This window comes from Bombina bombina, chromosome 3, assembly GCF_027579735.1.
Source record: "Bombina bombina isolate aBomBom1 chromosome 3, aBomBom1.pri, whole genome shotgun sequence".
Lineage (NCBI taxonomy): Eukaryota > Metazoa > Chordata > Amphibia > Anura > Bombinatoridae > Bombina > Bombina bombina.
In genome coordinates, this window is record NC_069501.1 from 974,361,947 (window position 1) to 974,376,297 (window position 14,351).

Consider the following 14,351-nt stretch of genomic DNA (forward strand, 5'->3'; position numbering starts at 1 on the left):
ACCAATCAGCAAACACTCTCCAGGTGCTAAACCAAAGATGGGCCAGCTCATAAAACTTACATTCCTGCTTTTGCAAAAAAAGAAACCAAGAGAATGAAGAAAAATTGATAATAGGAGTAAAATAGAAAGTTACTTAAAATTGCATGCTCTATCTGAATCATGAAGGAGGGGATGCACATAGGAGGTCTCTTAAGTAGTGAGAAGTATCCCATTCTCCTTCTTGTCCTTAAATTGAGGGCTGCACGTAATGGAGTAGGTTTTGTTTGTAGGGGACACTTTTATCTCCCTCCCATGGCTAAATGTGGAGGTCCTGAAGATGGAGTCCTACCCAGTCCTGTCATTCTTTTGTTTTGTATTGTTGTGAAATAGGGGTTTATTTAATAATAATAATAATAATAATAATAATAATAATAATACTAATAATACTAATTCTGTGGCCAATGTCTTTAACATAATACTTGTGGATGTGATTGTTTATTGAAAGAGCAATAATTCCTCTTGATGATTAAATGGGTCATATCTGTGATGATGTAAGAGGAGAACATTGACTAACATTACATTTTCTAGAGACTTGTAATTGATTACATATAGTTCTACTGTATATTTTCATGTAACTCAGTGAGTTAAAATTAGTAACAAAGGGTAGTATTTAGATTATACTGCTAATAATAGTGAGATATACTATATCATTGTAAGGGTGGAAATCATGTAACAAAAAAGCATACACTTTGCTAGAAAGGTTATGACTTGTAATATGGAAGCATAGTAAATGAAAAAGTTGTATATATTTTAGTCCAGCAATTATATCCGTCCCTAACTGCCCACAGCAAATGAGATAAGACTGACAATTCATAAAAGGGACGGTAAAGTCAAAATTAAACTTTAATGATTTAGATCCAATCTTTCCACTACACTTCCAATATCAAGATATGTCTTTTTATATGGACTCTTCCTGAGTCATCAGCTCCTACTGAGCATGTGCAAAAGTTTGCAGTATATACACAAATGCATTTTTTAATTGGCTGATGGCTGTCACATGATACAGGGGCAAAGAAGAGGGAAGTAACTGGAAAAAACCCTACTAAGAATACATTTTAATGTTATATCTTTTTATTATGGATTTGTTGGTTATGCAATTCTACTGTATTTAATGTCCTTTAAGAGTCTTAGCAAAAAATGAATTTTTTTAACAAAGATACAATTTTTAAGAAGTGTAAACCATTTTCTATTAAATTCTTTTGCAAAAAAGTGTTTCACTACTGATATATACTAAGCATATATACAAAAACGTATAAATGAACCTTTAAATACTTAAGCTGGGCTAACATCACCCACTGTGTGTAGGAGTGGGTTTATTAGGTGATGGAAGAGGAATAGAATAGAGGTTTAGTGGGATATCTTTGGAAAGGCTAACGTGGAGGTTAAATGTGTGTTAGAGTAAGGCCAATAGGTCCCAAGGAGGGGTTGAGTTTACCGAAGTACCTGGCAGATGCTGAAACTGTAAGGTATTGTAACCTCATAAAGTGTATATGACTGTTAAGTTTAACAATTTGGGTCCACTTTGTTTTAATTTTTCAGATATGAGGTGGTGTAGCTGTATAAAAAAGATCCCATATCCCCTCGATTATCCTTGAGAAATGTGTCAGAGGTATTTCTCTGATATGTTCTTCATTTTCATGAGATTATAAGATTCTACTATAAAAACGCATATTAACAGCATTCCATTGTCCACTGCAGTCTCCTTGGTTCTGCAAATATTACTGCAGGATTTTGTTTAAATTAACCACAGTGACTAACTTATTGGTTTAAACTGCTTTCATGATGAGTAAATAAATGTATTTATATGTAGATTTTGGAAAGCATGAGATTTGTTACATTGTGTGCTATCCTTATAGATACCAGAGCACCCTTCTGTATGATCCACATTGTCATCATTGGAAACAATATCATGCTATGTATTGCGCTTGTTTAAGTGGAGGTGTATCATAAAATATATCATTAATGGGGAAAAACAGACAGACACACACGCGCACACACACAGACACACCAACACATGCACACATACACAGACACACATTCACACACACAGACACACATGTGCACACACACGCTCGCACACAGACGCACACAGACACGCACACACACACAAACATACGCACATAAACAAAGACACACAAGCACACACACAAACAGACACAGACGCACACAAAGACACACACACAGACACACACTCACACACAGACACACACGTGCACACACACAGACACACATGCACACACACACAGACACACAGACACACATGTGCACACACACGCACGCACGCACGCACACAGGCGCACATGCGCACACAAACACACACACACAAACATATGCACATAAGCAAAGACACACAAGCACACACACAGACGCACACACAGACCCACACACAGACACACACTCACACACAGACACACACGTGCACACCCACAGACACACATGCAGTGCACACACAGACACACACGCAAACACACACACACAGACACACAGAGACACAGACACACACACACACACAGAAACACATGCACACAGACGCACACGCACACAGACACACATACACACACATTTTTATTTTTTTACTTTAGATTTTTAGTGGGGTGAAACATGGAAATGTGTGTTCTAGATGTTCAGTTTGGATGTCCTGGCTTGTTACATATGACAGGATGGGGAGATGTGAAATGCCTCCAAGAACCACAAGTTGCCAATTACTGTTTTAGTGAAATTTAAAAGTCAAGAGAAAGCCACTATTTAAAGGGACAGTAAAGTCCAAATTAAACTTTCATGATTCAGATAGGCATGCCATTTTAAACAAATGACCAATTTACTTTAATCATCAAATTTGCTTTGTTCTCTTGGTATTCTTTGTTGAAAACTAAACCTAGGTAGGCTTATATGCTAATTTCTAATGTCTTTGACATATTTAGCATCTCATGACTTTACTAGGCAGCTATATTTGCAACATTTTTAATGCAAGACAAATGGGAGTGGATTCCAAAGCTGCATTCACTGAACATCCAAAGTTTTCCCAGAAAGGAAGTATCCTTAAAGGGATGTGACACCCAAACATTTTCTTTCATGATTAAGATAGAGAATACAATTTTAAAACAAGTTTCCAATTTACTTCTATTATCAAATTTGCTTTGTTCTCTTGTTATTCTTTGTTAAAGAGATATCTAGATAGGTAGGGTGCACATGCCTGCAGCACTACATGACAGGAAATAGTTCTGCCTTCTAGTGTTCTTGCTAATGTATAACGTTGTTGCAAAACTGCTGCCATATAATGCTGCATACACGTGCACACTCCTGAACTTACCTTGCTGCTTTACAACAAAGGATAACAAGAAAACAAAGACAATGTCATAATACAAGTAAATTGGAACGTTGGTTAAAATTGTATGTTTTATCTGAATCATGAAGACATGTTTGGGTTTATGTCCCTTTAAGCAGCTGCCTAACTTGCATAATGGCAAATCCAGCCTTGTAAATGAATTCTAGGTCTGCGGTGAGTTTCTTTATACGATAAAGAAGGGAACAATAAACCGCAGCTACATGTTTGTAAAGCAGTAGATTACATGTAACAGCAATAGCTGGGGTCTGGCTTTAAATTGCCTTCAATCAAGAGATTTGTGCTTTGTGAACGAGGGTTTCTACTTAGTCCTGGGGGAACAAAATGTTTTCTTCTATTGTGCATTAAAGGAACTCTGACAGATGACACTGTATGTCAGTGAAGTGAGGTTTAAAAACCATGTTTGTTTAATTCCCTTGCATTGCTTTTTTTATGTTTTGTTAATAAAAAAAAATTGTTGTTTCACAAACTAATGTCAAGTGCCTGACATTTCCTTTTGGAAATTCACCAGCAGCTTAATAAGGGAAGCCAAATATTGCCAGAGATATTATCCTTGTATCTGCTATCTGAACTTTTCATTAGAACTGATTAAATTATCTTAAAGGGAGCAGTTTCTGATATTTAAATTGTGAAAACTTACAAAGACAATTCTCTTGATTTAATTAAAGGGACAGTCTAGTCAGAATGAAACTTTCATGATTTAGATAGGGCATGTCATTTTAAACAACTTTCTAATTTACTTTTATCATCAAATTTGCTTTGTTCTCTTGGTATTCTTAGTTCAATGCTAAACCTAGGTAGACTCATATGCTAATTTCTAAGCCTTTGAAGGCCGCCTCTTATCGGAATGCATTTTGACAGTTTTTCACAGCTAAAGGGTGTTAGTTCACGTGTTATATATAGATAACATTGTGCTCATCCACGTGGTGTTAGCTAGGAGTCAGCACTGATTGGCTAAAATGCAAGTCTGTCAAAAGAACTGAAATAAGGGAGCAGTCTGCAGAGACTTAGATACAAGGTAATCACAGAGGTAAAAAGCATATTAATATAACAGTGTTGCTTATGCAAAACTGGGGAATGGGTAATAAAGGGATTATCTATCTTTTAAACCAGTGTTTTTCAACCAGTGTGCCGTGGCACACTAGTGTGCCGTGAGAGATCCTCAGGTGTGCCACGGCAGACTGACAACAGTGTGACATATTTTTTTAAACGTTGCTTGTTTTTTACTCCCAGTGCAGGGGTAGTTTGAAGGAGGCATGGCATAACAGCACAATACATACAGTATGTGTGTGTTTGTGTGTATATATATATATATATGCTGTATTAGGCTACAATGTGTGATTTTTTTTTAATTTTGGGATGGTGGTGTGCCGCAGGATTTTTTAATGTAAAAAAGTGTGCCACGGCAAAAAAAAAGGTTAAAAATCACTGTTTTAAACAATAAAAATTCTGTAGTAGACGCCCCTTTAAACCTGTTTGACAAATTAAAGGGACAGCTAACACTGAAATAAATGTTAAATAATTCTGCACTATGTGCAGAATTATAGAACGTATTGATAGCTGTACATGTGAAAGAAATAGGAATGAAATATTTAGGACCTCAAAATATATTGATCACAGCAGCCCAATTGTGCTGTTCAACTAAACCATAAACGATATAGCAGCACCACCAATAATAATAAGATCAGTTCAGACTTAAAGGGACAGTCTAGACCCAATACATCATTTTGATTACTTATTCTTGCATAGAGAAACATTCTGCAGCTGGTCCCACATTTATAAGTTTGTAAGAAGTACACAAAACATTTAAATATTTATTGTTTGGTAGGAGCTGTAAATGGCCGCCAAGCTCCGCCCACCTATTGCGTATATATTTTGGTTTGTTAAGTTTCTCCAATTAAAACCGACTCTTAAATAAGTTTTCCTACTTGCTTATGCTGATTTGTGCATGTGCAATTTGAAATAGCTAACTGAAAAATATTAAATGTGCACTGTTAAACTGTCATACAAGAAAACAGCTAACTGGACAAGAAGAAAGCTGTCGATGGAGCTTGCCGGCCATTTTCGGTTGCTAACAAATGATTATTTACAAGTTACATGTACTTCCTACAAGCTAATAGACGTGGTACTCATTGCAAGAGGCAACAATAAGTAATAAAGAAGTGCTGGGTCTAGAATGTCCCTTTAATAAGTGCAAGAAGCAATACAACGACAATGTTTCAGGCTATGTGCCCTTATTCATTTTAACTAAGTGCAGGACAACAATACATGTAAGGTGGTAAGTAAATGTTTGGAGGCATAAATCTTTAATTTCTCTTTTTTACAGGTATGGGCACTATCAGTCTGTTACATCATTCTGCACATAGTACAGATTTATGTAACATTTATTCCAAAATGTACTGTCCCTTTCATTAAAAAATGGCATAACAATTCAGAGATTTGTACCTCCATCAATCTCATTACAGCTACAAGTAGCAAGTTAAGCTCCGTTATAATCAATGGAGCCGTATCTATCGCACAACTGTTCACTTTTTGTCCTTTTATTATGAAGAATACCGTTATCAGAAATATGCTTTTAAAACCTTACAGAACAAACAAATTAATTCTAACAAAATAAAAAAAACTCTCTATATAAAACAGTCCACAGTAACACATGTACAGAAGAAAACGTACAAATACCTGAGACAATTTCGTCAGCTCTAAAATAGAGGTAACACTTCACACGGGCAATATAGTCCTTATGAATTCTGTGGTGTAAGCAAAAAATCCCAAGAAAGCTTTCTGAATTGCATTTTTTAAAACATGAAAAATACATCAGTATTTGCAAAGTTACTTTGCTTCAGAGTTGACAAAAATTATTTTATATGTACACATGGCATAATTTAAAACATATTACAGATTTTGTACATATGTAAATAATGTTTGTGAGTGAATACTGATCAGAACCCCAAATGGACAGAACTTGTCCTGTTTGTGTACTATAAAAGCTCCAGATGTATACCCTGATACATAGATATGTTGTGATATTCACATTTCAATCACATGATATAGAATTGAGTAGTTTTCTATCATTATGATTTTGCATGGTCTATTGTTAAAACATAATTTTTGTAAGAACTTACCTGATAAATTCATTTCTTTCATATTAGCAAGAGTCCATGAGCTAGTGACGTATGGGATATACAATCCTACCAGGAGGGGCAAAGTTTCCCAAACCTAAAAATGCCTATAAATACACCCCTCACCACAGCCACAATTGAGTTTAACGAATAGCCAAGTAGTGGGGTGATAAAGAAAGGAGTAAAAAGCATCAACAAAGGAATTTGGAAATAATTGTGCTTTATACAAAAAATCATAACCACCATAAAAAGGGTGGGTCTCATGGACTCTTGCCAATATGAAAGAAATGAATTTATCAGGTAAGTTCTTACATAAATTATGTTTTCTTTCATGTAATTGACAAGAGTCCATGAGCTAGTGACGTATGGGATAGTAATACCTAAGATGTGGAACTCCACAGAAGAGTCACTAGAGAGGGAGGGATACAATAATAATAGCCATTTTCCACTGAAAAAAATTAATCCACAACACAAATTATAAGTTTATTCTCATAATGAAAAGAAAAAAACATAAACATAAGCAGAGGAATCAAACTGAAACAGCTGCCTGAAAAACTTTTCTACTAAAAACTGCTTACGAAGAAGCAAATACATCAAAACGGTAGAACTTAGTAAATGTATGCAAAGAAGACCAAGTTGCTGCTTTGCAAATCTGATCAACTGAAGCTTCATTCTTAAAAGCCCACGAAGTGGAGACTGATCTATTAGAATGAGTTGTAATTCTCTGAGGCGGGGCCTGAACCGACTCCAAATAAGCCTGATGAATCAAAAGCTTTAACCAAGATGCCAAGGAAATGGAAGAAGCCTTCTGACCTTTCCTTGAACCAGAAAAGATAACAAATAGACTAGAAGTCTTCCTGAAATCTTTAGTAGCTTCAACATAATATTTCAAAGCTCTTACCACATCCAAAGAATGTAAGGATCTCTACAAAGAATTCTTAGGATTAGGACACAAAGAAGGGACAACAATTTCTCTATTAAAGTTGTTAGAATTCACAACCTTAGGTAGAAATTTAAATGAAGTTCGCAAAACTGCCTTATCCTGATGGAAAATCAGACAAGGAGATTCACAAGAATGAGCAGATAATTTGGAAACTCTTCTAGCAGAAGAGATGGCCAAAAGGAACAACACTTTCCAAGAAAGTAGTTTAATGTCCAAAGAATGCATAGGCTCAAACAGAGGATCCTGTAAAACCTTCAAAAAAATAATTAAGACTCCAAGGAGGAGAGATTGATTTAATGACAGGCTTGATACGGATCAAAGCCTGTACAAAACAGTGAATATCAGGAAGCTTAGCAATCTTTCTGTGAAATAAAACAAAAAGAGCAGAGATGTGTCCCTTCAAGGAACTTGCAGACAAGCCCTTATCCAAACCATCCTGAAGAAACTGTAAAATTCTAGGAAATCTAAAAGAATGCCAGGAGAATTTATGAGAAGAACACCATGAAATATAAGTCTTCCAAATTTGATAATAAATCTTCCTAGAAACATATTTACGAGCCTGTAATATAGTATTAATCACTGAGTCAGAGAAACCTCTATGACTAAGCACTAGGCGTTCAATTTCCATACCTTCAAACTGAATGATTTGAGATCCTGATGGAAAAACAGACCTTGAAACAGAAGATCTGGCCTTAATGGGAGTGGCCAAGGTTGGCAACTGGACATCCAAACAAGATCCGCATTCCAAAACCTGTGAGGCCATGCTGAAGCTACCAGCAACACAAATGATTGTTCCATGATGATTTTGGAAATCACTCTTGGAAGAAGAACCAGAGGCGGGAAGATATAAGCAGGTTGGTAACACCAAGCAACTGCTAGAGCATCCACCTCCACCGCCTGAGGATCCCTGGACCTGGACATGTACCTGGGTAATTTCTTGTTTAGATGAGAAGCCATCAGATCTATTTCTGGAAGACCCCACATCTAAACAATCTGAGAAAACACATCTGGATGGAGCGACCACTCCCCCGGATGTAAAGTCTGACGGCTGAGATAATCCGCTTCCCAATTGTCTATACTTGGGATATGAACCGCAGAAATTAGACAGGAGCTGGATTCCGCCCAAGCAACTATCCGAGTTCTAAAATACTGATTGGTAACCTCGCCTCTTGAGGTTTCCAAACCCCTTGTGCTGTCAGAGATCCCCAGACAGCTCCCCAACCTGAAAGACTTGCATCTGTTGTGATCACAGTCCAGGTTGGATGAACAAAAGAGGCCCCTTGAACTATACAATGGTGATCTAACCACAAAGTCAGAGAGAGTCGAACATTGGGATTTAAAGGGACACTGAACCCATATTTTTTCTTTTGTGATTCAGATAGAGCAGGCAATATTAAGCAACTTTCTAATTTACTTCTATTATCAAATTTTCTTCATTCTCTTGGTATGTTTATTTGAAAAGCAGGAATGTAAGTTTAGATGCCGGCCCATTTTTGCTGAACAACCTGGGTTGTCCTTGCTGATTGGACAGCACCAATAAATAAGTACTGTCCATGGTTCTGAACCAAAAATGTGCTGGCTCCTTAGCTTAGATGCCTTCTTTTTCAAATAAAGATAGCAAGAGAATGAAGAAAAATTGATAATAGGAGTAAATTAGAAAGTTGCTTAAATTTGCATGCTCTATCTGAATCAGGAAAGAAAAAAATTGGGTTCAGTGTCCCTTTAAGGATATTAATTGTGATATCTTTGTATAATCCCTGCACCATTGGTTCAGCATACAAAGCTGGAGAGGTCTCATATGAAAACGAGCAAAGGGGATTGTATCCGATGCTGCAGTCATGAGACCTAAAACTTCCATGCACATAGCTACTGAAGGGAATGATTGAGACTGAAGGTTCCGACAAGCCGAAACCAATTATATTCGTCTCTTGTCTGTTAGAGACAGAGTCATGGACACTGAATCTATCTGCAAACCTAAAAAGGTGACCCTTGTCTGAGAAATCAAGGAACTTTTTGGTAAATTGATCCTCCAACCATGTCTTTGAAGAAACAACACTAGATGATTCATGTGAGATTCTGCAGAATGTAAAGACTGAGCTAGTACCAAGCTATCGTCCAAATAAGGAAACACTGCAATACCCCGTTCTCTGATTACAGAGAGTAGGGCACCGAGAACCTTTGAAAAGATTCTTGGAGCTGTCGCCAAATGGAAGAGCGACAAATTGGTAATGCTTTTCTAGAAAAGAGAATCTCAGAAACGGATAATGATCTGGATGAATCGGAATATGAAGATATGCATCTTGTAAGTCTATTGTGGACATATACTGCTCTTGCTGAACAAAAGGCAGAATAGTCCTTATAGTCACCATTATGAAAGTTGGCACTCTTACATAACGATTCAAAATTTTCAGATCCAGAACTGGTCTGAATGAATTTTCTTTCTTTGGGACAATGAATAGATTTGAATAAAACCCCAGACCCTGTTCATGAAATGGAACTGGTATGATTACCCCTGAAAACTCCAGGTCTGAAACACACTTCAGAAAAGCCTGAGCCCTTACTGGATTTGCTGGGATGTGTGAGAGAAAAAATCTTCTCACAGGAGGTCTTACTCTGAATCCTATTCGGTACCCTTGAGAGACAATACTCTGAATCCATTGATTTTGGACAGAATCTGCCCAAATGTTTTGGAAGAATCTAAATCTGCCCCCTACCAGCTGAGCTGGAATGAGGGCCGCACCTTCATGCAGACTTGGGGGCTGGCTTTGGTTTATTAAACGGTCTGGATTTATTCCAACTTGAAGAAGGTTTCCAATTGGAACCAGTTTCTTTTGGGGAAGGATTAGGTTTCTGTTCCTTATTTTGTCGGAAGGAACGAAAATGGTTAGAAGCATTAGATTTACCCTTAGGTCTTTTATCCTGAGGCAAAAAAAACTCCCTTCCCCCCAGTGACAGTTGATAATCGAATCCAACTGAGAACCAAATAACTTATTACCTTGGAAAGAAAGAGATTGTAATCTAGACTTAGATACAATGTCAGCATTTCAATATTTGAGCCACAAAGCTCTTCTAGCTAAAATAGCTAAAGACATAGATTTAACATCAATTTTGATGATATAAAAAATGGCATCACAGATAAAATGATTAGCATGTTGAAGCAAGCTAACAATGCTAGACAAATCAGGATCCATTTCCTATTGCGCTAGACTTTCCAACCAAAAGGTTGATGCAGCTACAACATCAGCCATAGAAATTGCAGGCCTAAGAAGATAGCCAGAATATAAATAAGCTTTCCTTAGATAAGATTCAAGTTTCCTATCTAAAGAGTCTTTAAAAGAAGTACTATCTTCCATAGGAATAGTAGTACATTTAGCAAGAGTAGAAATAGCCCCATCAACTTTGGGGATCTTTTCCCAAAACTCCAATCTAAATGTTGGCAAAGGATACAATTTTTTAAACCTTGAAGAAGGAATAAAAGAAGTACCAGGCCTATTCCATTCGTTAGAAATCACATCAGAAATAGCATCAGGAACTGGAAAAACCTCAGGAGTAACCACAGGAGGTTTATAAACAGAATTTAAACATTTACTAGTTTTAATATCAAGAGGACTAGTTTCCTCAATATCCAATGTAATCAACACCTCTTTTAACAAGGAACGAATTTACTCCATTTTAAATAAATAAGTAGATTTGTCAGTGTCAATATCTGAGGAAGGATCTTTTGAATCAGATAGATCCTCATCAGAGGAGGATAGTTCCGTATGTTGTCGGTCATTTGAAATTTCATCAACTTTATGAGAAGTTTTAAAAGACCTTTTACGTTTAGTAGAAGGCGGGATGGCAGACAAAGCCTTCTGAATCGCATCAGCAATAAAATCTTTTATATTCACAGGTATATCATGTACATTAGATGTTGAAGGAACAACAGGCATTGTACTATTACTTATGTACACATTCTCTGCTTGTAAAAGCTTGTCATGACAACTATTACTTACCACAGCTGGAGATATAATCTCCACAAATTTACAACAAATGCACTTAACTTTGGTAGAACTGTTATCAGGCAGCAGGGTTCCAACAGTGATTTCTGAGACAGGATCAGATTGAGACATCTTGCAAATGTAAGAGAAAAAACATATATATAAATATAAAGCAAAATTATCAATTTCCTTATATGGTAGTTTCAGGAATGGGAACAAAATGCAAACAGCATAGCCCTCTGACATAGAAAAAGGCAAGAGGCATATAGGAATGGGGTTTTTAAATAATGAAAATATTGGTGCCAAGTATGACGCACAACGCAACTGAAATTTTTTTTGGCGCTAACAACATCCGGAAATGACACACTCACGCAACATTGTGTAAAAAAACTCGGTAATTGCGTAATCGGACATACCTTTGCGCCCAAAAAATTCTCGCGCCAAGAATGACACAATAAACTTTGGAATTTTGCGCCCTCGCAAGCCTAATTTTGCCCGTGAAATTTAATGAAAAAAGCAGTCAATTTGAAAAAAGACTAAACCCCATGTAAGAAAAATATTTCCTAAATATGTTTTTTCACAAATATGAAACTGATAAAGGAAATATACATAAACCTGACTCATGACAAATATAAGTACAATACATATATTTAGAACTTTATATTAATGCATAAAGTGCCAAACCATAGCTTGAGAGTGTCTTAAGTAATGAAAACATACTTACTGAAAGATACCCATCCACATATAGCAGATAGCCAAACCAGTACTGAAACAATTATCAGTAGAGGTAATGGAATATGAGAGTATATTGTTGATCTGAATAAGGGAGGTAGGAGATGAATCTCTACGACCGATAACAGAAAACCTATGAAATAGATCTCCCGCGAGGAAAACCATTGCATTCAATAGGTGATACTCCCTTCACATCCCTCTGACATTCACTGTACTCTGAGAGGAACCGGGCTTCAAAATGCTGAGAAGTGCATATCAACGTAGAAATCTTAGCACAAACTTACTTCACCACCTCCATAGGAGGCAAAGTTTGTAAAACTGAATTGTGGGTGTGGTGAGGGGTGTATTTATAGGCATTTTGAGGTTTGGGAAACTTTGCCCCTCCTGGTAGGATTGTATATCCCATATGTCACTAGCTCATTACATGAAAGAAAGATACATTCTAATACAAAAATGACTTGTTAGAATTGGTAACTTTTGTGTTACTGATCATTGCTATTTGTTTAACTCAATCAGGATAAAACCAAAGATAGACCTCATGCATGAGCCACAAGCCATACAGCATTCTAAATATGACTCAGAAGATGATTGGTGGGGTTGTGTGACTGCTGCTCTTGAATGAATGCCTGTGTCCTGCTCAGGAGATGCAAGCCTTGCAGCTCCCAAGCAGCTGTGTTTAGCCCTTTTGAAGTAGTTAAAGCTATAGTAAATATCAAAAATGTTATTTAAAAAGATAGCTAATCCCTTTATTTACCATTCCCCAGTTTTGCATAACGAACACTGTTATAGAAATATACATTTTACCTCTGTAATTGATAAAGCTTCTGCCGACTTTTGACAGACTTGCATTGAATACAGATTTCAAAATTAAGCTCAAACTTTAAATTTCTGTAATAAAACTGGCTGTTTTGTCCTTCTCACTGTGTGTTCCTCTTTTTCTTCTACCAGAGTTCTTTGCAATGATATACTGGGTCTAAAGTTGCCAAATGACCCTGTTCTGACTCCCAACACTGTCTGCCTTACCTTGCCTGGCCTGAGCAAACGACAACTGGGCCTATGTGTGCGCAGCCCTGACGTGACAGCCTCTGCCCTTCAGGGAATCCAGATAGCAATTCACGAGTGCCAGCATCAGCTGAGGGGGCAACGCTGGAACTGCTCCACGCTAGAAACCGGAGGAAAAGTGCCACATGACAGTGCTATACTGAAGAGAGGTAAAGCAAGAGGGGTGGAATTGGGTACAATTATAAGATACAGATTAAACTCAAAATGTAATCCCTGAAAAGAGCCTTCAGAAAGTATTTAGTATTCATTTTTTCCACATTTTGTTATGGTGCAGCCTTATGCTAAAATGGTTTAAATTATTTTGTTTTTCAAATAAATCTACACTCCATGCCCAATAATGACAAAGCAAAAACCAAAGATTTTTGATAACTTTGCAAATGTATTAAAAAGAAAATATGTAAATATCACATTGACATAAGTATTCAGCCCCTTTGCTATGATACTTGAAACTTAGCTCAAGTGCATTTCATTTCTATTGATCATCTTTAGGATTATTCTACACTTTTATTGGAGCCCACCTGTGGCAAATTCAATTGATTGGTCATGATTTGGAAAGGCACACACCTGTCTATATATCAGAGCAATAACCAAGCCATGAAGTCAAAGGAACTGCCTGCAGAGTTCAGAGACAGGATTGTTTCGGGTCTGGGAGTGGCTGCACAATTTTTTTGTCTGCATTGAAAGTTGACCAAGAACCTGTTGGTCACTCTGGTTGAGCTCCAGAGGTCAAGTGTTGAGATGGAAGAAACTTGCAGAAGAGCAATCATCACTGCAACACTTCAAAGATCTGGCCTTTATAACAGAGTGGCCAGACAGAAGCCTCTCTTCAGTGCAAGACTCATTAAAAGCCAGTTTGGAATTTGCAAAAAAAACACCTAAAGGACTCCCAGACTGTAAGAAACAGGATTATCTGGTCTGATGAAATGAAGATTGAACAGTTTGGGCTCAATTTCAAGCATCATGTCTGGAGGAAACCAGATGCCACTCATCACCTGCCAATACCTTCCTAACAGAGAAGCATTGCTTTATACTGTGAGGATGTTTTTCAGTGGCAGGGACTGGGGAACTGGTCAGGGTTGAGGGAAAGCTGAACACAGCAAAATACATAGATATCCTTAATATAAACCTGGTCC

The 14,351-nt window shown here is 37.1% G+C and overlaps 1 protein-coding gene across 2 annotated transcripts in view; it reads left to right on the top strand.

The window, feature by feature from the left end:
• Positions 1-14,351, top strand: part of WNT10B (Wnt family member 10B) — a 74,148-nt gene that overhangs the window by 36,647 nt on the left and 23,150 nt on the right. For both annotated transcript variants that reach the window (XM_053708066.1, XM_053708065.1), the window contains one exon: positions 13,105-13,367. In XM_053708066.1, coding sequence (XP_053564041.1) covers positions 13,105-13,367 — 263 coding nt within the window. The remainder of the gene's footprint in view (positions 1-13,104; positions 13,368-14,351) is intronic.